This window comes from Eulemur rufifrons, chromosome 17 (genome assembly GCF_041146395.1).
Source record: "Eulemur rufifrons isolate Redbay chromosome 17, OSU_ERuf_1, whole genome shotgun sequence".
Classification (NCBI taxonomy): domain Eukaryota; kingdom Metazoa; phylum Chordata; class Mammalia; order Primates; family Lemuridae; genus Eulemur; species Eulemur rufifrons.
In genome coordinates, this window is record NC_090999.1 from 34,403,101 (window position 1) to 34,430,426 (window position 27,326).

A 27,326-nucleotide genomic window follows, 5' to 3' on the forward strand; every position below is an offset into this window, starting at 1 on the left:
AGTCCCCACAGGGAATTTATTACAGAAGCCATAAGAAATTAATACAAGGAACAAACATGAAAAAATGCTCAACATCTCTAATCATCAGAGAAATGTAAATCAAAACCACAATGAGAAATCACTTAACCCCAGTGAGAATAGCTTTTATCAAAAAGTCCCAAAACAATAAACGTTGGCATGGATGCAGAGAGTAGGAACACTCATACACTGTTGGTGGGACTGCAAACTAGTACAACTTCTATGGAAAGTGTTATGGAAATACCTCAAAGAACTAAAAGTAGACCTACAATTTGATCCAGCAATCCCAACTACTGAGTATTTACCCACAGGAAAAAAAAGACATTCTATAAAAAAGACATCTGAACTTGAATGTTTATAGCAGCACAATTCACAATTGTAAAGATGTGGAAACAACCCAAGTGCCCATCAATACATGAGTGGATTAATAAAATGTGGTATATGTATACCATGGAGTACTACTCAGCCACAAAAAACGATGGTGATCTAGCATCTCTTGTATTAACCTGGATGGAACTGGAGACCATTCTTCTAAGTGAAGTATCACAAGAATGGAAAAACAAACACCACATGTACTTACCACTAAATTGGAACTAATCGAAAAACACTTATGTGCACATATGGAAATAACATTCATCAGAAATCAAACAGGAGGGAGGGGATGGATAAATTGACACCTAACGGGTACAATGCACACTATCTGGGGGATGAGCACACTTGTAACTTTGACTCAAATGCTACAAAAGCAATTTATGTAAGCAAAATATACTGTAACACTCTGAAATTAAAAAAAAGAAATTAATAAAAGGAGAAAAGATAAACCACTGTCACTGAAATGGGAGTTAATTCTATTTGCTTTTTCAAAGTAAGAGCCAACAATTCTAAGAGTAAGGAACATTTTTGGCTATTCGCAGCTATTGGGCCAGGACCCATCAGTCAATTTCCATTTCAAACAATGAATAGGTGACTAATTAGCAACGCAATACAATTATTTCTACACGTGGAAAAATATGCTAGCACATAATTCGATGAACTGTAGTGGCAAAGCCAAAATTACCCCCCAACAAAAAAAAAAAAAAAAGAAAAAGAAAAAAAAGCAGGTGGAAAATGTCCAAAATGACCTCTGTGTCTAGTTGCCATTAAGCTTATTACTGAAGAGACCCCAAGGAAGCAGAGCTGGGGTGGGGCAGGAGGAATCACTAACAGCAACACACTGATCCTTCCCTGCTCAGAAAATTCAGGGACCGAAGCTTAATGATCCATTAGGTTGACTCTACTCCCATTAAGTTGTAATAAATTAATTTCTATCCTATGGGAAATACGTTCACAATTTCTTAAAATGTACACATTATCTTGAGCAATAAATCCAGATTCTGGAAGAGGTAATTAGATAAAATTCATAACCCAGAACTGATTGCATTATTTTCAAAATGTGGCCCTGGAAACCTGTGTCTGCACTGCAGCAGCAAGCAGAGACTAAGATGGATGATCTCCCACCCACAGCAGCACAATGGCTAAAATGCAACTACTGGCTTTCTGGAAAAGAAAATAGGCCAGGCACCATAAACCTCAAAACTGGAACACTTTGCTTTCTAATGACTCCAGATTATCTCAACAAGCACTGGAATGAAAAATCACTCAATTAGCTTCATGCACTACTTGGAAGAGATCAGTGCTTTATAGAATTCAATTCTTATTTTATTTATACATTCTTTGAAATGAACAATAATTTTTCTAAATTTGTAAAAAGCTTTCATTTCATTTTTAAATTTTGATTTGCCTTCTCTGTGTATTCATATGTTTAATTCTTCAGGGTACAAGATTTTCAGCAAAAGTTTTTGTGGTTTAGTTTTTCCCACTTAGGCAGAGATACCATTATGGTGAAAAACAAGAATGTTACTTGTTTATCTTGGTAGGCTGACATGGTATAGTTTGAAAAAATAGTGTATTTTTCTGGGATAAGAAAATATTTTTGAGCTATGACATAACAAATATTTTCCCCACAATTATTTGGCCAAAATATGATATTGTGCATAATAGAGTTAACATTTCTTTCATAAGCTCTATCCATCCAGAGCCACTTATTAAAACAGTCATTTTAATTTAACCATCAAAAGCCAAGAGTGAGTGTGGGTTTTATGTGCAAATGATACAGTGGTTTAGTCTCCCCCAGCTGAGGATGGTAGCAGGCTGAGAACAAGTTAGTCCCTTCAGGAAAAAGTATGAAAGCACACTGAACCATCAACTGCCTAAAGCACTCTCCCAAGTTAGGAGGTTATTGGCTGGAATTGACTCTTGAAATTAGAAAAATTGGTCTACGAAGCCAAATAGTAATCAAAGTCATTCGATTACTTGTATATGGCTGAACAGCTCTGACCTCCTTTTATAATTGAAATTGTTTCCTTCATAATGTCTTTTTTCACCAACCAGATTGAAGAGGACTAATCAAAGCACATAATATGTGTCGATAAATGTCTTCACTGAATACTTCAGGGAGGAGGTTTTGATCATTTTCACCAACACTATAGCCTGTCTCCATCATTTCTTTTACTTTCAAAAATGTTCTGGAGCTGCTGGGTAGCATTAGGAGCCATTCATTATGCAACGGCTGAGAGTTGACCAGGGTCCCATTTGACAGAGGCCATAAAACTGCAGACTTTAGGAAAAGGTTCACATTCCATTCGCATGTGAAAAAGGAGACAGGATCTGGAAAAAGGGGAAGCCAGGAAGATGAATAATAGGTTTTTCCCTCTTCCCAAGTCACAAATAAAAATCTGCATTTTGGAACACACAAGCTAACCAGAATTGGAACGCCTTCAGATGAACACCCATTGTCCTGTACTTACTGGTGATGCTCTGCGCTTTCTCAATATAAGTTTATTTATTTTATTTTCACAATAATCATGTGTTATTTTTATACTCAGAAACTAACACACACGCATACTGAAACATCAAAATGACCTACTCCCTGGAAAGAGCTAGAGTTAGCATTTTGATTTATATCCTTACAGAGTTTTCTCTGCACACTCCCTCCACGACCGCATTATTGATATTCTTTATGACTACTGAAGTGGAAGGGGAGACAGGGTATTTCAATCACATGCACAGAAATTTAGCCAAACATGTCCTGTAAAAACACCTCAACTTGGCTACAGCAGCTCTCAGCTGCTCTGAGAAGGTGTCCTTCCACTGTGTCCTTCTCACACTAACCCGCTGGGCTGGGGTTCTTGGAGCTCCCCTGGCTCCAGGCCTCATTCCTCCAGCCAGTGCTCTGGAGAATGGAGTGTTCGATCCCTGCAGGAGGCCCTTTCATTTCCTCAGCCCTCCCCTCCCCCCACCCCATCACCCAGGGAAATGCACTGGGGAACAGCAGGGACTCTCCCCCGAAGGGAAACTGTAAGTGGGTTATAGGTGAAGCAAAAGTCACTCTCCTCTAACGACCTCATTTCCATTCATTAAATTACTGTAGCAAATTAGGGTAAACACAGTGGCCAATTCCAGTGTCCCAGAAAATTGCCTTCCCCTATGAAACAAGTCTTTTAGCTACCAGGAGAGAAAAAGAACATCTACATTTCCAAGAACAAAAAGATAAATAACATTGGCCTTAACTACCATTTATTTAGTGTTTTGCTAAGTATTTTACATCTGTTTTCTGTCTTATTCCACATTTAAACACTAGGATAAAGGCATGGCTTAGCCAACAGGAGCATGACCTAGAAGCAGGAGCCGTGGGTTTGAATCCTGCCTCTGCTACTTTCAAGCTGTGTATCTGTGGCCAAGTTGTTTAACCTCCCATGCTTTGGGCTCTGAGTTTGTAAGTGGGGATAATAAGTAATATAATAGAAGGCTTCGACCAGTGCTTGGTACATGGTAATTGTTCAAAGTGCTTTTAATTCTCATTACTATTATTTTCCCATTTTACAGATGAGGAAACTGAGGTTTAAAGGGTGCGTGATTTGCCCTAAGTCACAGAGCTAATCCAGACCTGCCGACGCTTGAGGCCAAGGGACTTGTGCTCAGTCACCAGTAGTCAGCAGTAGATCAAGGAGCACCAGGGTAACTGATTCCTAAATTACAAGCTTTCTCTGACATTGCACACCAAAGGTACAGAAAAGTATGGGCTGCTGTGCTGAATTCCTATAGACTCTAAGTGTATCTTAGATGTGGTTTCAGAGAAAATGAAGTGATCACATCCAGGGGTGTGCCTTGTATAAAAAGTCTCATAAACAGGCTAAAGCCCTGTACACAATATAACACTCTCTCCTCCGTTTTTCGAGTCAAAGCGCCGGACCAGGCCACTGGTGTGGCGGGTGCACACCTGAGAGAGCCGGACTCCCAGGTCTACTCGGGAAGGAGAGAGAAACTCCTCTCCCCACCCCTGACTTATGGGGCTGCCCGGGTTGTTCTTCCAGACAGACCCTGCTCCTGTCTCCACAGGGCCCGACAGTCAAGAGCCCTTCATCCCAGACACCCCCGTGTGGCCCTGAGCCCCAGGTGGCACACTGCCCGCTCTGCCACCTTGCCTGCCACTGCTGATGCATTCTCTTCATCCTTGCCTCCTTGTTCATAAAAGCAGAAGGACTCATGAAGTGAAAACAATAAAACTTTGAAGTAACTGGATTTTAAGCAATCAAGACTTTGCTTACCCTGGGGCCTTATCTCTAGCTTGGGATATTAATTTCCTGTTTACAAATGTGTCATATTCTCAAGGTGGTTTGTTTTCATAGGAAAATATACTTTGAGTATTACAAACTGTTTTCAGATTACCAGTCTAGCCGGCTGTGGTAGACTGTGCTTGTGTTCCAGCATCCAGTGCCTCCTCCCACAAAGATCATAGTTCTCGGGCCCTGGGATTCAGGCCTCTTCACGTGGCTCTCGCTAGCCAGTGACACATGAGCACAAGTGACACACGGCATTCTGAGCACGAGCTTTAAGCGGCATTGCACGGTTCCACCATCGCTCTTCCCCTCTACCGCAAGCACAGCAATGCCCAAGAGCGGAAGCTTCTCCTTCAACTCAGACCCTGGGATAAAGAAGACCCACAGAGCAGACCCATAGCCAGCCCACAATAATGTACAATATGCGTGAGAAATGCATGTTTGTTATTGTAAGTCACTTCAATTTGTTTGTTACTGCAACACAACCTAGTAAATCCTGGCTGCTATGTCCACTAAAGCCTATTTAGACCATATGGATCTAAAATACTACATAATTGAAAAAGCAGTTGAAAACAATGCTTCAAATGATCATAATCAAAAATTTTTTTAAAAGGAACTAGGGCTAGGGCATCATTATGTGACTAATACCATTCTTGTCAGTATTCAAAATGCAAACCGACCCTGAGCATGTTTTGATGCCCGTGGGCACGTTTCAGCTCCCCACACAACGTACTTTTCATCCTAGTTCTTTTTCTCTTCCTCTGGAGTGCGCCTGTGAACTAGAGAGCTTATGCTCCCTCCTTGCAGCATCATACTCAGGGGTTTTACCAGCCTCATGACCTGTTCCCTTAAATGCATCCAGACAAAGGCAATTGCAAAGCAAAAGCCAAATTCAATCCTGCCACATTACAGAGCAGAGAAATGGCCTGAAGGTTAATGGCAGGCAGACAAATGGTTTACTCTTGCTATTTCTGCTAAACTTGACTTTGGATTTTTTTTATTCCTTAGTCATGTAAAGCTATAGCCAAATTGACTATCAGATCCATGTATACACTGTTTCAGAATGCAAAAAGAAACGTGAATGCCAAACAAGTGAAACAGTTATATTCAGGAAGACTATTTGGAAACGTAGTCTTTCAGAAAATGAAATCACATATAAGCAAACATGTCTGGTCAGTCAGATTCCTCGCTAGAATGTAAAAAGACACAAAAGTTTGAAGGATTATCCAGTTAAATAAGAAGGTATGTGATGCTGGTAAAGTACCAGTGACATTTAAAACAAATGGCTCTAAAGACAGATTTAAAATATACATATGTATATATATGAGTGATACAATGTAGATATACTCATACATATTTATATACACATATACTTATAATATATTAAATAATTTAATAATATTAAATATAAATGCACACACATATATCCTACAGGATTTACTGCTGCAACTCTGCTTCGGATTTCCTTTTAAGTCAGTTTTCAGTGATAAAGGACCCCTTTTTGTTTATTAGACACACAGTTTAAATTTTCTTAGTGTTTTCTGACAATTGTGTCTCGTTTTGTGCTCCCTACAAAGTGTCCGGTTTTAGAACCAGCACGGCTGAAATGCGTAATTGCCGGGCAAAGGGGCACGTCTGCTTGATGTAACAGGATGGAGACAAATGAAAGGCCCGCCCCATGGGGCACTCGACCCTGCTCAGCAGCTCGGATGTCAGAACTCACCAGACACTGGGTAAAAACAGACACTTCCTCTGTGCTGCCGTCAGAGTTCATTCTCACCAACCTCCCCCGTCGAGGGGAACTTACAACCGTAAAAGTGATAGTTCTGTTTCCTGCACTGTCCACATCATTGGTCACAGCTTTCAGGTCACGAGACGAAAGGGGCTTTGTGGAACCTAAGTGAGGATTAAAGCATGCATATAAGTATGAAGCACAGGAGAGCTGCCAGTTAATAAAATACCCTTCACAGGCTCTTGAAAACTCTTTGGAAAACACTTGGTTGCGAATGGGGCAACTGGCTATCTCTAACTTGAAATCGGGCTGTGAGAGGCTAGTGAGCCCTGAGGCATCTATCTGTCGGCAAAATTTGCTACTGGGCCCCCAGATGAGACAGCCTTCTAATACTCAGCCTAGGCCTGGGTGTCTGATCCCTAGAGAGAGGAGGCAATGCCAGGGTGTATGCGCCCCAGCGTGGCTCCAAGCACGTGAAAGGGAAAGCAGATTGTGCAGTGCCTAGAACACAGGAGACAGCACCTCCTCTCGGAGGGTACAGGTGTCCTGGCCTGATGGTGGCTACAGGTGCTCAATGGAGGATCCATCTGCTAATACCTGGGGAGAAGAGGTTGGCTCATGAACAAACAAACGTGAGACATCTCCTTGGGCCCCCCAGTCATGCATGTTCCATGGACGTCGTGAGGAGTGAAGGGCCTGTGTGAAAGCCACAAGAGAACCACCAGTGACACATGGGTTTGCACGCTGATGTGACCAAATGGGTAACCAAAGGCCAGAGAAGCTCTGGAACACTCAGGTTAGAGCAGTGCTTCTCAGGTGCTCTGTGGTAAAGGATCAGTGTTTCCATCCTAATCCACTGTGGACCAATAATTTCAAAAAATACAATAAAAATGTTACAGCAATGTCAGACTGCAATAAAAGTTTCTAAACACTTCCTCTCATTTTCTGTTCTTATCAGTTCCCAGACTAGAAGGTCCATGGGCCACTCTTGGAGGAGCACAGAGTTGGAGTACATATCCCTTTATTTTGCAATGATTTAGGGCTATAGTCCCCAGCCCCCAGGCCGCAGAGCTCTGCTGGCCCCCCTTGTCCCCCTTGTCTGTAGAAAAATTGTCTTCTATGAAACTTAGGAACAGGGGCAGGGAGGGGGGCCAGTACTGCATAGGTGAGCAGCTGGAGTGAGCAAAACTTCATCTGTATTTACAGCCACTCCCCATCGCTGGCATCACTACCTGAGCTCCTCTCCCCCCACCCCGCTGTCCATGGAAAAATTGTCTTCCATAAAACCGGTCCCTAGTGCCAAAAAGGTTGGAGACTGCTGACACTGCTTTAGGGAACATCTCCAACCTCATATACAGGATGCCAGGTCTGAAATAGACTCACATAGTTATTCTGGCCCCAAATCTTATCTCACCTCTTCTGTTTGAGCCCTTGATGAAGGGCTTTAGCATTAAGCCTTTGCAGGGGAGCTCACTGAGTAGGCATCTTATAAATTGTTTGTGAAGTTAAGTCAACTGTCCAATAATAACTAAGCCTCCTGAATGACATCCTCTTTCACTTTCCTTATGCAGCCATTGTAGAGGGCAAAGGCCACCAATTGTAGTATTTAAACTATATTAGGTACCTGCCAATTCCTAGGGGAAGCCAACTTCGGGTATGAAAGATTTCCAAACTTGCAAAGATTGTTCTGAGCCCTCAATTTGGAGGCTCCATTTAAAATGCCTGAGGCCCTGGAGTGAGTTCTAGGTTCTGGGGCTCCTGGAGGTGGGAGTAGAAGGGCCTTGGAAGGTCAGCTGCAGAAACATGGCTCCACGTCGGGTTCAGGACTGCCTTGGCACAAGTTTGGTTATTACACAAAGTGCTCGTGTGATGCCCGTAACTGCCTCCCACATTCCTCTCACTTCTTGCTGTTGACATTTTTGCAGGCTTTGCCACCCTCTGGCACCTGGAGCTGGGAGGCCAGGATCAGAGGTCACCCCAGGGAGGCAAGAGCAATGTTTCTGTTCCCTTAGGCAATGTTTCGTAAAGTCCTAACTGGGGCCCTCTCTATGACCTGTCAAGGCTGGGTCCTCACTTCCTATCAGACGGATTATGTCTCCTATGTGTGTGGTCTCTGGGCACCCAACATCCAATTTCTCCATCTACAGTTTTCCTTTGGGACCTTTCCCTACTGTGCCTTCTTATAAAGAACCCTAACTTATAATCCACTTGTTCCTTCACCTCCAGGGTTACTTTTGGTGGGTGGCGGGTGCGAGACACTCTTTCTTAAAAAAATATCATTGCCTTTGTCTTAACCTTTTGGAATAGAGGACACAACAGAGCTGTTCCAGGCCAAGAGTGCCTTTCTCTCAGCCAGGGCAAGTCAATCCCTCATTCTCTTCTCTAGCAACCTAACCCAGAAGGGTATCCAGGTTTCATTCCTGTTCAGCCATCACTGAGCATGCTCAGGCGGCAGGACGAGCTTGCCCCAGCTTGCAACTGCCTGACAAGCATCTCTCACGGCCCAGCCTGGCTCACCAAAAGACACACATCGTTTCCCCCCTGCCCACCTCATTTCATACAAGCATTGATATTTTCATAAATAAGCTCCAGCCACTTAATTTGGGAATGATTTCTCTAAGGTCCCACCTAAATTTATAGCCATAGAGTAAGTGCCCTACAAAGGGTGTGGTCATAAGGGGGCTCCGTAACCTTATCTGTGTGGTTAAGCCCTCACTCCATATGCCCTTCTTGGAGATGTGAAAAGCAAAGTAGCCTGTCAAAGTCTCTGACAAGTCAGGGAGTAAAGAAATCTGTTTTATCCTCCTTTTAAACACAGCGTTTTTCAAACATATTTGTACCCTAGTGTGTTTGCTTCAAGAAAAACCACCACCACCACAAATGGCAAGAGTTTCGTGGGCACTAGGCTTGGAGGCCTTACACATTTCTTCCACAAACATTATCAAGTACCTAATAAGTGAAGTCCTGTAGTCAGGAGCAGAGATATACCAAGACACAGCAAGGCCACGGCCCTGCCCTCTCTTTGAAATATCATGACTCCCCTAGGAAGTGTGGCATGTGCTTCCTCATCACCAAGAAGGGGTGATGAGGCTAGGAGAGGTTAAGCAACTTCCCTGGCGGTCAGCGTAACCCTCGCTGGCTCAGAAGTGAGTATTTTTAAAGCTGACGCTATATCGTCTATAAACATCTTACTTGGAACTCAATGGGGGAAATGACGTTTGAGTCAGAAAATAATGTGATTAACCATTTAATGAATCTGACATGTTCTTCCCCTGCCTGCTTCCAGACACACCCTTCCTCTCCCCTGGTCTTCCCTGGGCAGTGCTGCCCTCCATGGCATGCCCACCCCTCTCCATGCCACCCACCAAAATGCTGCTCACCCTGCAGGGCAGCCCAAGGCCTGTCTTGGCCACAAGCTCTCCCTGACCGTGCCAGGCTATGGGATTTCCCTCCTCCCAACTCGGGCAGCTCAGCCACTTTGTACCACTCACTGGACACTTATCATAATGTATTTTCCATGGTTAGTGGACTCTTGAGTGTAAGTTTCTCATTTCACCAATTAGTAAGCTTTCGATCATTTCCTTGAGGATCAACAGGGTCTTCTTATAGTTCTTGGTTAACTGCCACTAAGTCTTATAGTATTCCACTCAGTGTTTCAAGAACTACTGATTAAAAAGTTCACAAATCTCTGCTCTAAACCCTTTAGCAACACACTATGAATCCCTTCTCCTCTCTTCTCTCCTTCAATTCCTACCTCAGAGGACAGACCATTGTTGGTGATATGAGGTTCCCTGAAGTCACAGACTTTGCCAGGAAGACCCTTTGCTGATGAGCTGTTTAACTCTGGGTCTGTGTGAGCCTATATTCTAGACCATTTTAACAAAACCCTCAAGGTCAATCCCTCCCCAACACTCTTTGAACAAGAGCCAAGTACAATTTGGATAAGCAGAAAAACTAGGTCCTAAAGCCACAGTATATTCCAACAGGCCACCGCTAAAGGTAAACAAAATCAATGGTAGCATTCAAGGTGAAAAACTGGTTATAAAACTCCTTTCTGGGGAATAAATTTTACAGAAAGAAATAGAACATGTTTCTATATATATGTGTGTGTGTGTACACACATACACACACACACATATATAACAAAATAAAAATACACTTTGGGTAGATTTTTTTTCCTTAGTTCACACACAAAAAAGCTCATTTAGAACTACAGTACTTTCTACTTTAAAATAACTGAGTTAAAAACTAATTGTCAGATTCAACAGGGCATAGAAGCCATGGTTAACCTTAAAGCAGTCACCATACTAAGTATTCTAATAATTATTTTGGCTTACCATGCAAATTCCTACATGTCTCAAGCCAGGGCCACTTTTTAAGACTGAGAACACAAAGGAGGCAAAACAGAATACCAAAGTCTGACAAGCTGGCGGAGAAAGTCCGACTGGTATGGAATCAATGTGAGTCAAAAAACAGACTGTTTTGACTAATGCCAGGTTGCAATATTTCCCTAACTGAAAACAGTAAAACACACAGTACTTCTACCTAATTGTCTCTGTTTATTAAATTGTTATGTATATTTCCCTGGTTCTGCACGTCGGTCCATCAATAATACAGAGAAGGAGACAAAATAAACAGTGACTACGATGGCACGGTTCTCAGGAAACCAACGCTCTGCAGTAAAGCAGAGACAGCCCTGGAACGCTGCCCCACGCAAAGGAGCGGAGCTGCTCGATGCCAGCACAGGACCTGGGCTCAGAGTTGGCACTCCATCTTGGGGCTGTGACTCCTATTAGTTAGTGACCTTCCCAAGCCCTCATGTGTTTTTATCTGCCAAATGGGGATGACCAAAAGTTGCTTTCATATACATTATTTCATTTAAATCCTTGTAACAACCCAAAGAAGTAGATACAATATCTAAAGACACTACCAAAAAACACAAGGATTCAATGGTATGTGAATGTCCAATCTAGAACAAGAATAGATTTTCTACTGGTATTATAGTTCTAAACAATCGATAGTTCTATAAAAAAGAATAGATTTTCCCTGATATGTTGGATCCTAACAGGTCCTGACCACAGCTGACCACTGGCACCTTCCATCACATCCTGAGATGGGACGCAGCAGGCCACCTTCCCCAGCAGGACCTGATACAATGTGGGCGGCGGGGGGGCTGTGGCAAGAGGAAGAGTGAGGCATCTGTCACCACTGCTACACGCAGTGGCAGGGACCTACCATCTCAGGGTGACTGCTGCAGAGCCCAGGCTGAGGAAGGCTCAGTTGGGTCCCTGAAAAGAGGAAGAGGTGGCATGGCCATCAGAACCACCCTCACACCAGGGGATTCTGATACAGAACAGGGAGGGTCACTGCTACCCAGGGGTGTTAGGGTAGGAGAACCACCAAGAACAAGTGGATCAGAAGACCCTTAAGGTCCACCCCAACTCTAAAATCTGTGATTCTGCAGTTCTTGTTTCCATGCCCACCCAAATTGAGATTTTATCAGATCTAAGAGCCACCTAATAGAAATGTGTGTGAAAATCTGACTTCCTCCCTCCTGGCCAGGAGCTAGAGCCGAAAGCAAGTCACAGTGTGGAGAGAGAGAGGAATGCAGAGACCAGGAATACCAACAGAGCTAAGGTCAGGACAGATGCAGGGCAGAAAAACACTTAAACCTAAACAGGTGCTTCAGTTAAAATCTTACCTGGGAAGATGCTCAGTCCTCTGTTTACTTCTAAGCTAATGATCAGAGCTCGAGCTGTGATGCTAAAAATCTGTCGAGGTGCAAAGTTCAAGCCATCAGTAACCTGAAAATTAAAGCCTCCTGACATTGCTCCTTCAAAAGAAGAAATTACATTCTGGTCAATTGGTTGTTCTGCACATGCCGCCCAATTTTACCCTCTCTCCCACCTGTTCCCCTGCAAAGGAACTGCTATTAATTTGAGGACGTGCTAATATGGTCACTGAGCTCAACCAGTCAAATATTGATAAAAACATGAAGTTAAAACAGTATCAATAAAGGACGACAATGCAAATTCCACCCATCCCATGACATAATAAATGAAAACAAAGATGTTACCTCTAAGAACTTTTTTAAAATGTTAAGAACATACTCATCACCTCCATTTTTTTATTTTGGAATCAATTTATAAAGTTATGTATGCATAGAACACACACACCCCGCCTAGTAATTTCTGAAATATTGATAATACCTACCTAGTAATACTAAAAATCAAAACTAGGGAGAAGTAAATAATACTTAAGCATGCCCGCCCCTCAAACAGTTACCTGCACTTCTAATTATTTATCTGTCTCAAGTCTGCTAAGAGGGAAAAGAGAAGGGAAGGGAAAGACCCAGCTTTGCTTCTGTTAAATTTCTGCAAGGAGAGAACTCCACACCCACACTACTGTCCAGGGTTTAGTGCTATCAGTAAAGTTATAAATTAACTTATGTGCAAAGCTTAAATTGAGATGGCCCCTATCGATCCAGTTCCCAGGGGTGTTTTACCAATCTGACTCACAAAGCACCAGGCAAGATCACTATGCAGACAGCCTGATGTTCGCATTCCCATCACCCTTTGAAAATGTCCATCCAGCAGTAAATTTGGAGGCCACAGGTCTTTGCATTATGCAGTGGGTAGAAATGTGTCTTTGTTACCCTCAGGGACATGTGGCAAGGAACAAAAGAGGCATAGTCAGACTCTGCAATTATGTACAAGTACTCCCTAGTAACACGATTTAATAAAAGGTAGGTCAATGGCACGACAAGCTCTCAAGTTTTTGTTATCTAAGCAAATCCTGAGAGTTCTGATTTCTCAAAAAAAAGAAAAGAAAACGGCTACAGATTGTTTAAAATTTCCCGATTAAACTCAAAAGTCACCATTTAAAAAACAAGAGAGAGAGAGAAGCCTGAGTCTATATAATTCAGAACAGGGCTCCACAACCAAATGTAATTTTTACTTGCTTGTTTTCCTAGAAATGGCACTTTGAAAGTTGTATTGAATGAAACAGGAAATGAAGGAGAGAACAATTTCTGCTATTAGGCACCTTGAACAGTTCATGAATCTGGAAACAAAATGGAGATGGAATCAAAGGAATTTTATCAAAACAAATATAGACTATTGTCTTGGGTGTGCCCTAATAGACTAATTATGACCAGAGAAAGATGAGGAGGGTTGACCTGTGGATTTTTCATTGTACAACTCAGATTTTTTCCGACAATCCTTTTAGAAGGGTGACCTTATATAAATCACTTAGCCTCTCACATCTTGGTTTTATCAACCTACTTAGGTTGTTACGTTCGATAACGAATTCGATTTATGGCAGAGCACTTTGCAGATATAAATGCTAAGAGAGACTACTTAAGCCTAAGTCTTTGTTTGGGGCTGATGATGGACAGATGTGCCAGGGGAGAACCAGCTGGTTTCAGCAACAGACTCCTCTGCAGCTGGGCTCCAGCCCCTTGAGGGTTATCAGCCTGTCTCACGGCCATTTAGAAGATGTGATGGATTGGCTCTGACGTGGAGCTTGTCTGTAACTCTCCTTCTGGCTTTTTTAGGAGAAACTATTTTCTCTACTCACCAAAAACAAATACAGACCTAGTAGTTGACAAATAAATCAATCCAGAGAGCTAATTTTTCTTTTAATCCTTTACTGCCAATAGTAACTTCAGTTCTTCAATCTCCTCTGCCCTTCAGTGGGTGGCAGCTAGTGGAGAAAGCCCAGCTTCAGGGTCAGACCAACTTAATCCCTCTGAGCCTCGGTTTCTTCATCTCGAAAATGGGGTCATTACTCCCTATCTCCCAGAGGACTTCTGAAGGGGAAATGAAACGGACAATGTGGCTGCCCGGCCCGTGGTGCCTACGGATGGTGGAGAGTCAATGATTCCTTCCTACTGTAGACGATAGTTTTAGAAATTTGAAACTTCTTTTGTGCAAGTCTCTAGAGTAGTTCTCTCCATTTTGAAAATACGATAATCCTTTCATAAAAATAAAAAGCTTTCTAAGCCCTCATCTAATAATATTTGGACTTTCGGTATCTACTATTATAATAAAAAACACACATAATTGGCAGAAACCTTCTATCAATTCAGTGGCTCTTTAAACGAATTGTATTTTATTAATCAGCAATCTGCACACGTTTGAAAAATGGAAACACACATGTGAAAAATACCATCTGGTCTAGAAATAACATTTTGGTTCCTACGTGGGTAGATTTAGGATCCTGTTGCAATGAAACTAACCCCCACAGGTCCTGGGCTACAGGTTTGGAACCACTAGATGGGAGCATTCACGTAGTAAATTATTTTCAGATTCTTTGGGGATTCTTTATGTTAACTGCAAAGATAATCAGGAAATGACTACATTTGGATTTAGAAAATATTTTATGCTTATTTTCTTTACTCTATTTTCAAAGAAGATAATTAAAAATAACTGAAAAGATGAGACTTTTTAACTTTCTCATCATGCCCCACTGGCTCATGCTCCCTCCCACCCCTGCTGTGGGAATGGCCTGTTTCAAAGCCCGGCCACCCTTGCAAAGTGACTGGGTCACCTGCAGATTCACAGTGGCTGCTTGGCCTACTGATTTACTGATGAGCAAGAGGAAGAAGAAAAGCCTTTTCTAAGTCAGGATCTCTTAGAATGACAGTTATATTCATTCATTCATCCATGTATTCATTCACTGAATAAATTTCTCTTTGTTTTGTTCATTAATGTATTCCTAGCTTCTGGAAATTAACTGGGCACATAATAGGTGTTCAATATTATTTCATTCTTTCAACAAGTTTTTATTAAGCACCTACTATGTTCCAGTCACTGTTCTAGGTGCTAAGGACACCACAGTGAACAAAACAAAGGCCCTGCCCTTATAGTGCGTATACTCTAGTGGGGAAGACAGACAACAAAAAAAATATTCGACTCAATCTATATTATAATGTCAGGTAGCTAGGGAAGGGGACGGACAGTGGCAGAGAAGAGATGCTGTTGTAGTGGGTGCTCAGGAAAGGGCTCCCAGAGAAGCTTAGATCTGAGCACAGACCTTACATGACAATCTGAGTAAGCCATGTAAGTTACAGGGACTCTCTAATGCTTGCTATTATTGGCCTTACTAAAATCAGTCACCTTTTAAAAAATTATTCTGTCACTGAGATGGAAAGTTTTTAGATGGCCTTTGGTTTTCGGTCAGCAACTCTTAGGTATGACTATCACATTAACCACTGATTGAAACACGTTTCAGTTTCACGCTGTTTTTCTCTGTGGCATACCGGTATGTACAAACACTAGCTGGCCCTCATTGATTTGAGCCTGGGTGAAGTTCTGGATGCTTTGGCCAGGAAAGGACTTGAGAGCCAAATGCCCATTGCTGGGTGGAGTGACCCAGTAGGCCAGGTCCTGTGGGGCGGAGTCCACATCTTCTGCACAGAGGTCACCTTTGGTCATCACAGTGACAGAATTCACCCACACCTTAAAAAGAAGAGGAACATGCATCTCTTGAGTACCAATTATAATTACATCACGTTAATAAACTGGATAGCTATGACACCCTGGTCCCTTGCATAAAGATTTAAAAGCTCAAGCAATTCATGAAGTTTCTTAATTCAAAACCGATATATAATTAAATGCCAGATGAAATGCAAGGCATGTTGCAGTATTTATTCAATTTATGAGGTCTATGAAGTTTCAGTAAAACGGTATTCATAATTATTCAAATTTAAGTTTTTAAACAGCATATGCATTTATAGAAAGTATAACAATAAAAGTTGACGGTAACTAAGCACCTCCTGTGTGTTGGGCATGGATTTCTATTCATCACTGTAAGAAGCAAATTATTTCATCAGCTTTTAAATAGTTGAGGGACAATCACACATACTGCATCTTTTTCATTCTCTTTATCTAGCCAGTCTTGCAAGAACACCAACATCTGGTTCCTATGGCTTTGCAATGTTTGCTGTGCTTATGGCACACATTTACAATTGTATCTGAATAATATACCCTGTTTTTCAATTACATTTAAAATTTATTTATATTGCCTAAACATCTTCATTCAACAATTCACCAAACATCAAGCGTCTACCACGTTCCAGGCAATGTTCTGAGTGCTGGCAATATATCAGTAAATGAAACAGAGAGTCCTGTCCCCAGGGAGCCTACATTCCAGCAGGAGGGGATCAAGGGGCACAGAGAAGAAACAACAGGCATAATAAGGAAATGAATTACACAGTGTGTTAGAAAATCACAGCACTGTGAAAAAAAGAAAAAATAAAGCAAGATAAGGGGGGCGGTTCAGGAGTGTGCAAATGTTAAGTAGGAAACTTGGTTTGAGGAAAGGCTGGAAGGAGGAGCCACACATATAAGTAACTATCTGGGGGAGGACCATCGGGCAGAGGAAACAGCCCTCTGTTGGGGGGTCAGGAAATCGGTCAGTGCAGCGGGAACAGAATAAGCAAGATGAAGGGTAAAAGGAGATGAATCGAACTTAATGGAAGGTCATATCACACAGGGCCTTGAACACACTGTAAGAACTTTGGCTCTTCCTTGAGTGCCATGGGGGATCATCGTAGGGTTTTAGGTGAGGAGTGACCTGGGAGGACTCAAGTCCTCACAGAATCCTTTGGCTTCTTTGTCAACAACAGAACCAGAGAGGGCCAGGTTAGAAGCTGAGAGACTAGCAGGAGGCGACTGCAATAATCCCAGAGAAGGACGATAGACGAGAGTGGCCGGCAGTTGCAGAGGTGGCAGGAAGTGGTCAAATTCTGGGTGTTTGCTGAAGATAACGCAAAAGAGTTTCTAACAAACTACATGCAGTGAGGTGTGGAAGAAGGAGAGGTGGAGAGAATGACTCCGTGGCTTGGGGCTCAGCAACGAGGACGGGTTCCATCAACTGCGATAAGGAAGCTGAGGACAGATAGATTTGTGGAGTGAGATCGGGAGTTCAGTTTTGAACATGTTAGGTTTATAATGTTTCTGTGGACACTGAATCACATCTGATGGCCTCAGGCTGTTTTGAGTTTCTCCAATCATACAGTCACATGATCTTTCACTAACACTAAAAACAAGTGGTTTTATCACTAACTCAATTATCACATTGCTATCTGTATTTATATTGATATATATTTTCTTATCCACAGAAACATCATGTGCACATTCCCAAGATTATGTGTCATTTCTTGTTTTCTGGCTAGAATCTTATCATCATCTTCTATGTTTCTTACTAACTTGTTTAAAAATTCGATCCTAAATGATTTAATATGTAATCTCTCCAGTTAAAGGGAACTGTTCTCAGTAGAACAGGCAGTTTATAAAATAATTTACTCCATGCTCACCCACCATCTAATTATTAAACATAATTTGAGACAGGGAGATCAGGAAGTATATACAATCCCTATGCTTTCATATCAGACATGATCGGGCTAGAAGACAGAAATTCATTCTGTTCCTTCTAATGTACCAACTACTGACAGCACAGGAAAAAAAAAACTACTTTGTGAATTACCCTTTAGCTCTTTGGAAGTTAAGAGTTGAGATCATAAAGTAATTGGACCTAGATAAACATCCACGTACACCACATATGCATGTGCACACACACCTGCGTGCGCACACACACACACACACACACACTGGAACTTACACATCCAAATGGATGTTTAACTCCTCAAGGTGACTACGTTGAAGAACAACATATGCCAACACCAATATCACTGCACACAATTCTTCTCTTGAAATTATTTTCAGGTTGTTCAAGAACATTTGATTTTGTTTTTGTCCAGTTAGACTATCTGGGTTCAAATCACTCCTTTGATGCTAACTAGCTATGTAAACTTGGACACATTTCTCAGCTTTCTGTGCCTTAATTTCCTCATCAATAAACTAGGAATGACGGTGCTATTATGTATACTGAGTAACTTAATATGCATAAGGTGCTTAGAACCACTTCACCTGGCACACAGTAAGCATTCAATAAATATTAGCTTTATGGAACTCATCTTCTTCATCAGATTTGACTCTGAGGATGGATATGATTTTTAATATTACTAAAAATTATTACATCATTAAGAGTGTGATGATTGCCACTATTGAGGCTAGTCTGCAACATGTACTGCAGATTTTGTTTGATCTCACAGCATTCCTCCATAATTTGGGGTGAGTAGTGTATCTGTTTAATAATTGTGTTGTCAATGGATGCTCCCATATCTTGCCATTTGGAATATGCCCACTGAAGATTTTTCAGCGCTAAACTCTAAGGACATCAACTGTTAAATAGCTACCAGAAATGCTAATCAATACAATGTGCAAATTATAAGGTGTTGGCCTTCATTTAACCTGTTGAAAGGCTATTTCTATAAAATTTACTTGTTGGACTGTTCCACAAAATTCCAAGCCCACTTATTCCAGTTTTTCATTTTTTACACGTTTAAATCCACCCATATATCTTATCCTCATTTCCTCAAGAACTCAAGCTGGTGTGGAAATGTGCTGCCATTTCTCTTCCCGTGACTTGCAGACACTCATTTTTTCCAACACTATGCACACGAATGCTGGACGAAGCATGTTTTCCACTGTCGTTACTCTGCTGCGGAACACTGCTTCTTCCCCCTCTCGCCTCTGAAATATACTATCTTCCAAAACAAATGGAAAACCTGCCACTCAAAACAAGAGCTGGGAACCTCAAGTCTTGTTTCTACCAAACCAAATTTAGTTCAATTAATAGCCCCGTTGCTTCAGGTGAGGCCTGATTTAGTGCCCAGTGCTGGCAACAGAAACTTCAGCTAGGTGGGGAGAAGGAAAACAAAGACCCCCCAACATGAATTCAGATTTAAAATTGATTCAAAACCCAAAAAAGTATGGCTCAGAGTATAAATATCTGAACAAATTAACACAAACCTGGAATAATATTGTTTTAATTTACCATTAGCTTTAAGAAGAGACTAGTGGTATTTATTAATAGAAACCCAAGTCTGATCCAATTTAATTCTAATTATGGTTGTAATATTTAAAAACCCAGATCCTTCCTGAGTTTCATATGAGGGATATGAAATGCTCATAAATGCACTGTCCCACCCGTGGTACCCCCAGGACGTCAGCTGTCACTTCAGGCTTTGCCGCCCTAATTCTTCTGCTGTGCTCAGCTCTCAAAGCTCTTTCTAGTGATGACAAACACTTATCAAAAACAAGCAAATGGTTCTATTTTCAGAATAAAAACAACAAAATGTACAGTATTATTGAAAGAAAAACTTGAAAAATAGAAAAATGAAGCCCTCTTGTGGACACAAATATATTTTATCAGGTGTGCACAAAATCACTGGTCATGCTTGAATACAAAAGTACTCAGTAGAATATATTTCAGAGTAAAATGCAAAGGATTCACCTACAATGGCCTAATTCTAGTTTGTCAGGACACAAATGATCTGAATGGCCATGGAGATCAGCTGAAAGCCCCGTGGCTTAAGGAAGTGTTGCTATAGGACTTCAGGAGAAAGAATTGTGTTTGACGTGCTGGGACGGAGAGGTTAAAATTCAGATTCCTGGCTGCGAATGGCCCTCCAGAGTCTGAGATGCCATCAGTGGCTCTATCCCCCTCCCCGGTCCCACATTCTCTCAGGTATACTGCAGGTGGACCTTCCAGCCACCTGCTCCTGGCCCTGATGGCAAGTAAGGAGAGTGAGTGGCCATGAGGCATAACGTGAAGGTCTTGAGAAAATGCTGATGGGAAAGTCAGAGACCGCACCGAATCTGAAGGCCTTATGGGCTTAGCGTTTGAGTAACTGCCTTTGCCCCAGACTCTGCCGCTGTTTAACTTTGTTATTTTGGGCAAGTCACTTAACCTCGTGAGTTCTAATTCCCTCTTCTTAAAATAGGAATAAGAGCAACACTTGCTTGATCTACTTCTCCAGGTCCTTGGGCTTCTCACTGTAATTGCGAAGGAAGAAGCAGGAGACCCTTGTGATTCCGAGCTCAATCTCGCATGTAGCTCCGCCACTTACTGTCTACCAGCAGCTCTTCTGCTTTCGACCTTGAGGAAGCCTGTCTATGCTGCAGAGTCCTCATCTTTAAAATATTAATAAAAATGATAGCCCAAAGAGATGTTGAACATTCGATGAGTAAATGTAAAGTACATAGAAAAATGCCAGGCACAGAGCACTACGTAAGTATTAGCTGTCATTATGACCATGTCAATGGTGGTATTATTACTGTTTGATATGCTCTGAAATCTAGAAAAAGAAATGTCATTGTCTGAAATGATTCCCTAAATTTGAGAGTTTGCCTGCACAGAAGTAACTAATAACCATAGCACTAGAGAAACTCTGTTATTGGAAAATACGCTCTCATGACTCTACTATTTTCATAAAATGCATATGCTTTCTACAGTAACTCTCAGGGAAAAGTTAACAAACCTGATGCATGACAATTCTTTAATAGTATTAAAGGTTATCAATTCAAGAGACCATCCTGCAACATGACCAACATACAGTCTTTCCAGGAAGTTTTCTATGCCATTTGCCCTTGCTATCAATATTATATATCCTAGTGGACAATAGAGATATCATAGTCCAATAAAAAATTTAGGGGCAGAAAGTAAAAGAATGTCTTAGATGTTGTAAACTGCCTATGCAGGCTCTCAAATTAGCAAGACCAATTCCTGGTTGTCTCTTGTCTCTTTTTCATCAAGTCTAATTTGTATTGAGATTGAAAATAGACATTGTTATTGTATCACAAAATTTCAGTGCACAAGACTTCATTGTTCTAAAAATCCTCACAGCAACTTCATTCACATCATACTACATATACGATGAAAGCAATATTGTGATTATATGTTCTTGTCTATATTCCTTTCTCTTGGAATATTTGAAATTTTATAATTTATGATTTTTCTGCCTTCCTCGCCATGACTTTGGGCCACAATAGCAGTCCATAAAGTGAATCAGGCAGGTTTCAGACGTGCAGCTGGTCCTTCCATCCCAACCTCCCTCCCTGCTGAAAAGGACAGGCGGATGGGTGGGGTCATGGGCAGGCAGGGCTGACCTGCAGGAAGGCTGTGACGTTAAGTGGTCACAGGGAGACCAAAGCTGAGGGCAGAGACCCCTTGCATGTGGTAAAGTAGCCCAGTGAGGGGAAAATGTGGGGGGAGGGGGTTGTTACAGGCTGCACTGACTCTGTCATTACCCTATTGTACCAGTTTCTACGTGTCCCGGTGGATAGAAGTTTCAGGAGATGAACTCCTGAGACCTAACCTCATAAAAGGACAGGTTTTCCCTGAAACAGGAAGAGCAATGAAAAAAGTGATTCACCCATATAAAAGCCCCTAGCTTTGCTAGATCAGTGGCTTACAGTGTTTTTTGATTATCACCCAAAGTAAGAAATACATTTTACACAGGAACCTAGTACACCTATGTGTATTTGTGCGTATATGTTTAAAGTCCAATACATGTATAAATGAAGCAAGTTTCACAAAACAATACTTACCCTCATTATACATAGCACATTCTGATACTACCCATCCTACTTAATTCTTTTAAAAATATTGATTCTGACCCACTCAGTTAATTTCACAGTCCACGCACAGGTTGCAGCCTGCAGTTTGAAAGCACTGTTCCAGATCATTCCCACCGAGGACAGCAGAGTGCGGACCCGGTGCTCAGACTACCTGGCTACAGATCCCGCTCTGTCTTTTACCAACTGTATGACCTTGGTCAAGTGACTTAACCTTTCTGTGTCCCAAGGCTATTATAATCCTCACTTTATTTCAAGAGTTGTTGAGAGAACTAATGAGAAATCATTTAATCATTTACATGATACATTTAAAACTGGGCCTGACGCATAGCAGGGGCTCAGTAAACGCTCCCTTGCTTCCCATGGTTACCTCCAGAAGGCCAATGGAACACAATCATCTGGCATCAGGGGGTCCGTATGCCCAGAAATCAGCTCTCACCATGGAAGCCGATGTCTATCCACTCTCCTCCTCCTTCCATCTGCTGCTCGAATCACTCAGAGCTTTTTGTGTCTTCAAACACGCCAAACCCGCTACAGACTCACTACTGTTGCTCTTGGTTATCCTCTGGCCAGGAATGCTCTTTCCCTAATATTCATCCAGCCCCTCACTTCCCCAGCTAGTCACCTCCAGCCCCCATCTGACTCCTGCCTTTATTCAGAAAAGAGTTAACACAGCAGGCTGAAGACCGTCTTTCCCGAGAAAGGCCTGCTCACAAGGTTGGCCCTTCGTGGTATCTGGGAACTGTCCTACGCTGACACATTTTCCCTAGATGATAAGGGTGGCTCACTGTGTCTAAACTGTTGGTCCAAACAGTGTGGTTGATACTGGACACTTGCTTTCCTCCTGGGAGTCGGGGATTTTGGCACACACTACACAAAGGGTGCCTACCTGGCCAGCCCCCATTAAAAATCCTGGCCATTCGGTATCCAATGAGCTTCCCTGGTAGATAACACTTTGCATGTGTTGTGACAACTTACTGCTGGAGGAATGAAGTGCATCCTGTGTGACTTCCCTGGCAAAGGACTCTTAGAGCTTGACCTAGTTTCCTCTGGACCTCACCCCACGTGCCTTTTCCCTTTGCTGATTTTGCTTCACATGTTTCACTGTAATAAACCTTGGCCATGAATATGCTACGTCCTGTGAATCCTTGCAAATCAGTGAACCTAGGAGAGGTCTCAGGAACCACTGACACATAGGCCTCCATGCAAATGTCCCCTCCTGGGACAGACCTTCCCTGACCACCCTCTCTGCAGTGTCATTATTCTCTAACCCCAACCATTCTCTATCCCTTAAGAGCTTTGCAGGAAAGTACAGCAGATCACCACTTTATTTATAATATAATTTTATTGTCTTCCCCACTGAACATAAGCTCCATGAGGGCATTTAGGGATTCAGCATTTATTGAGCCCCTGTGATGTGCCGTATGCTGTGCCAGGCACTGGGGAGACCACAGGGAAGGACAGATAAAATCCCTTCCAGATGGAGTTTACACTTAAGGGAGGAGACAGGTAGCAGATTATTTATTTGTTTACCACCAGAGAGTGATGGGCACTAAAAAGAAGAAGAAAGCAGGGTCCAGAGATAAAGAAGAGCACAGTGCTATCTCTGCCGGGGTGGTCAGGGAGGGCTCTATGAGAACATCACATCGACAGCCCTGGGCAGCCAGAATCTAACAGGGCTTCCCAGAGGAGGTAACACAGCTACACTTAAAGAGAGACCCTCTTACTAAGTTCTGTACCATATGACTGGAAATCAATAAAATCCCAAAAGGCTCTGTTCACAACAGTCATAATTTAAACAAAGGAATCTATTTAATGTAAGCTTTGAGATACTTCAGTATAAACTGGCACTGATGGGTTGCCGGCTCTGATGCTGGTAGTGCTGGCGAGGCAGGAATGGAGCCAGAGGGGCCAGGAGGCTTCCTGCACATCAGCCCCCTGTGTGGGCAACAGAAGCCACAGGAGCTGACATTACCCCAGGGATCCCAATCAGGAGAGGAGCAAAATGGTACACACCCTGCGTAGCCCAGAGATGCCTATCTGTGAGTGCTTGAGGAGTACCCCTGGGGCAGCCTCAGAGAGAGCGAAGGGGAATAGAAGCTCCCAGAACCCGAGAAATACTGTCATATGGCTGTACCATGGCCTCTTTTTACCCAAAATCTGGTGTGGCCTTGGAGTTTTTCAATGACAAGAGCTGCCATTTATTGAGCCCTAACCATGTGTCAGGCACTGCGTGAGAGCTTCACATCATTTTATCTTTCAATCCTCACACCTCTGCCTCTATTCACTGCCTCCAAAATGAGAGCAAATCAGTGGGCTAAACAACCTGCCAAAGGGCACATAGCCAGGACTCGCACCCAGGCTTGCCCACTGCAGAATCCACTCTCTAAACCACGACGCTGCCAGCCTGGCAGGGGTTGCCCACGTGCACAGGCCTCCCTAACCAGCTTGAAAAGGCCGTGCTCTGGGTGGTGCCTGCTCAAGCAATGCAATATGCAGGTCACTCACTGTGATTCTTTGCCATTTCCCAGCTGCACCCAACAGAATGTCCTGCTAATAACTAATATTTATTTAAACCAGTGGGAACATGTCAACTCTATATACATAGTCATATGTCTTATTATTTATCATGAGAAATAGTATAAATGAAAATCAAATCAGTAGCCCTCAGGTTCTCATGATAAGTCTAAAGCATGTAGCACTTACCCGGAGGACGTTATTGGCTGTAATCACTGGAGCTTCATCGTTTACAGGGTCAACAGTCACAAAAAGAGTTTGGGGAAGACTCTGTTTTCCAAGCTCTGAGCTATTTGCAAAGATGGTGAAATTGTCAAGAAGCTCTTCACTACCATCATGAACATAGTAAATCAATTCATTTTCCACCTGTAAAAAATAACAAAATCACTAACTTGCTGAAATGTGACTTTAAAAATATGAATAAATTGCTATAAAAGAAATCCTAATTTTTTATATCTCTCTAAAACACAGGGAAGCATATCTCCATCCTGTGAAGTTTGAGTATGACAATCGGAGTGCAAATTGCAATGGATGGAATGGTTTTTGCGAAATGACACTGCATCCCAGAAATCAGATTAAGGAGGAACAAAGCAACTGGCAATGTGGTGTAGTGGAGAGAATGCTGAACCGGTCATCAGAAGACCTGGGTTCAAATGCTATTCCTAACAATAAAGTGTGTTGGGAGTGACATAATCCAGCTTTGCTTCCAATGGAACAACACCTAGTAAAATTCAGATTCAACATCACTAATGTTTGAAGTTGTTGATTGCTTTGTTGAACAATACAAACCATTAGATTTAGGCTCTGAAACTTCTACCCATTGGTTGGATTTCTCCTCTTTGGAGACATATAGATCAGGGCAACTGTTAAATTCCCCCAAATTCATCTTTTCTGAGCTAAGTATGCATTGGTCCCTTAACTGCTCTTTGTACGTGAGGTTACACCTGCTACCTCCTAATCCTGCTCCTCCTCCAGAATACAATAGTTTTTTGTGCAACACATAAGGGATGCTACCCATAACTAGCTAACATCATCTTCTATAGACAAACTATCATGAAATATATTAAAATCAAATTATTCTATCAAAACTGCCCCTCACTGTAATAATCCAAATGCAAACATTTACTTTTATCCCTGTTGGATTTCATCTCTTTTATTTTAATTCTGAAATGGTCATCCAATGAATTAGTTATTCCTCTCGGATTTGTAATAACCACAAATTTGATGAGAATGCCTTTCATGTCTTTAAGACTCTCATGGAAATACTAAAGAGCACAGGATCAAAATCAGAGACCAAGAGAACTTTAAAGCTAGAGGGGAACTTGGCTTCTGTAAGTTCATGACCCAAACATACAGCAGAAAACTTCCAAACCCCAAAAGGAGTCATTGAACTTCTGAAAAAGTCTCTGGGGTTGTGTTTATTTTGATAAAATACAGCCAAAATTTTCAACAGTCCAACTTCGCCCATTCCTGTGGTGCACTTCCTTTGAGCAAAGTCTTTTGATCTCTCAGAGGTGTTTCTGACAAGAGTTGAAAAGTTCGTGAAGGATCTCAAGGGAAAGTTGTGTCCACTCGCACACAGGTGCTGTGAGAATTTCTCTGGAGTTCCGTGGGCAGAGGAATTCCAGATCACAGGCCTGTCCACATGTTCCTGGAACATGCCGTTTTAAGCTATTTGAAAACAGACATGGAAGACGGCGCTGATCAGAAGGTGGGAGGAGTGATAACCTAATGCATTTTGGGAACATAGCATTTAAACAGAGTCACCTCCAGAGTGTTTTTCCTGGAGAAATTCATCATTTCCTCAACCAAGTGGCACTTCCCAAAATGACATGTCCTTTAATGGCATCAATCTGAAGGCAAAGAGAGGGTGTTTGGGGGATTTGTCTATTCCTAGACTTCTAAAACAAGAACAATATCTGCTGATCTGAAATTAAGGGATATAACTTATAGAAAATCTTGACAGATTAAGAAGTATTTGGTCCCTGTCACCAATCCTGTTCAGAGGTGTACTGTGTCGCTTGTCTGCTCACATCCTCTCATCCTCCAGCACTCCTGTCTCACGCCTCACTCAGGGTCAAAGGTGAAGTCCATCTGCAGCTCTCCCCACCATGCATGCAGCTCCAGCCACCCTGGACGACCTGCTGCTCCCCGGACACCAGACACACACCCAGCGGAGCTGCTGCTCCTCCCTCTGCTTCAATGCTCTTCCCACAGACGCTTAGCTCACCCACCCCTCACCTCCTCCAGGGCCCTCCCTGACCACTCTATCAGAAATTGAACAGCAATACACACATGCGTGCGCGCGCGCGCGCACACACACACACACACACACTCACACACATACACACCACTAAAGGACCCAGCACTTCTATCTCCCTTTCCTGCTTCATTTTTCTCCACAGCACTAACCTTCATTTAACAGGCCATTTATTATTAAACATTTCATGTATTTATTTTATTTATTGTTTCTCCCTATCTGCCTCTTTACCCCACCAGGAAAAATGCCCCCTAAGGGCAGGGATTATTGCCTGGTTAGTTTACCACTTTATTTCCAGTACCTAGAACTGCCATCCCTGACACACAACAGATATTCAAAAACTATTTGCTGATTGAATGAACGGCAAGAATGGCCAGGGACTCCCCTTCTCCAAGCCACTAAAGGCTACAGCCACTAGTTTTTAGAGGTTAGTGTCACAGTAAGTGAAAATGATGATGTCTCAAAACCTGGATACCTCAGGTAACATGAAGGGGTCATCCAGAAAGCAGGGACATGTGACTTTGACTCTTCTCTGTGAACAAGGCTACACAATAATATAGATGCCACAGGGAACACATGTATCTCGACACACAGATTTCAACCAACCTTCTTAAATACATGCCTCTTATGAAGCATGATTAATAAATGAAATTGAC

At 42.3% G+C, this 27,326-nt stretch overlaps 1 protein-coding gene across 2 annotated transcripts in view; it reads right to left on the bottom strand.

Moving 5' to 3' along the window:
* Positions 1-27,326, bottom strand: part of LOC138398214 (chondroitin sulfate proteoglycan 4-like) — a 46,173-nt gene that overhangs the window by 14,193 nt on the left and 4,654 nt on the right. For both annotated transcript variants that reach the window (XM_069492494.1, XM_069492493.1), the window contains exons 3-6: positions 24,600-24,776; positions 15,671-15,869; positions 12,110-12,241; positions 6,400-6,572 (exon numbers count right to left, since the gene is read on the bottom strand). In XM_069492494.1, the coding sequence (XP_069348595.1) occupies positions 6,400-6,572; positions 12,110-12,241; positions 15,671-15,869; positions 24,600-24,776 (681 nt within the window). The remainder of the gene's footprint in view (positions 1-6,399; positions 6,573-12,109; positions 12,242-15,670; positions 15,870-24,599; positions 24,777-27,326) is intronic.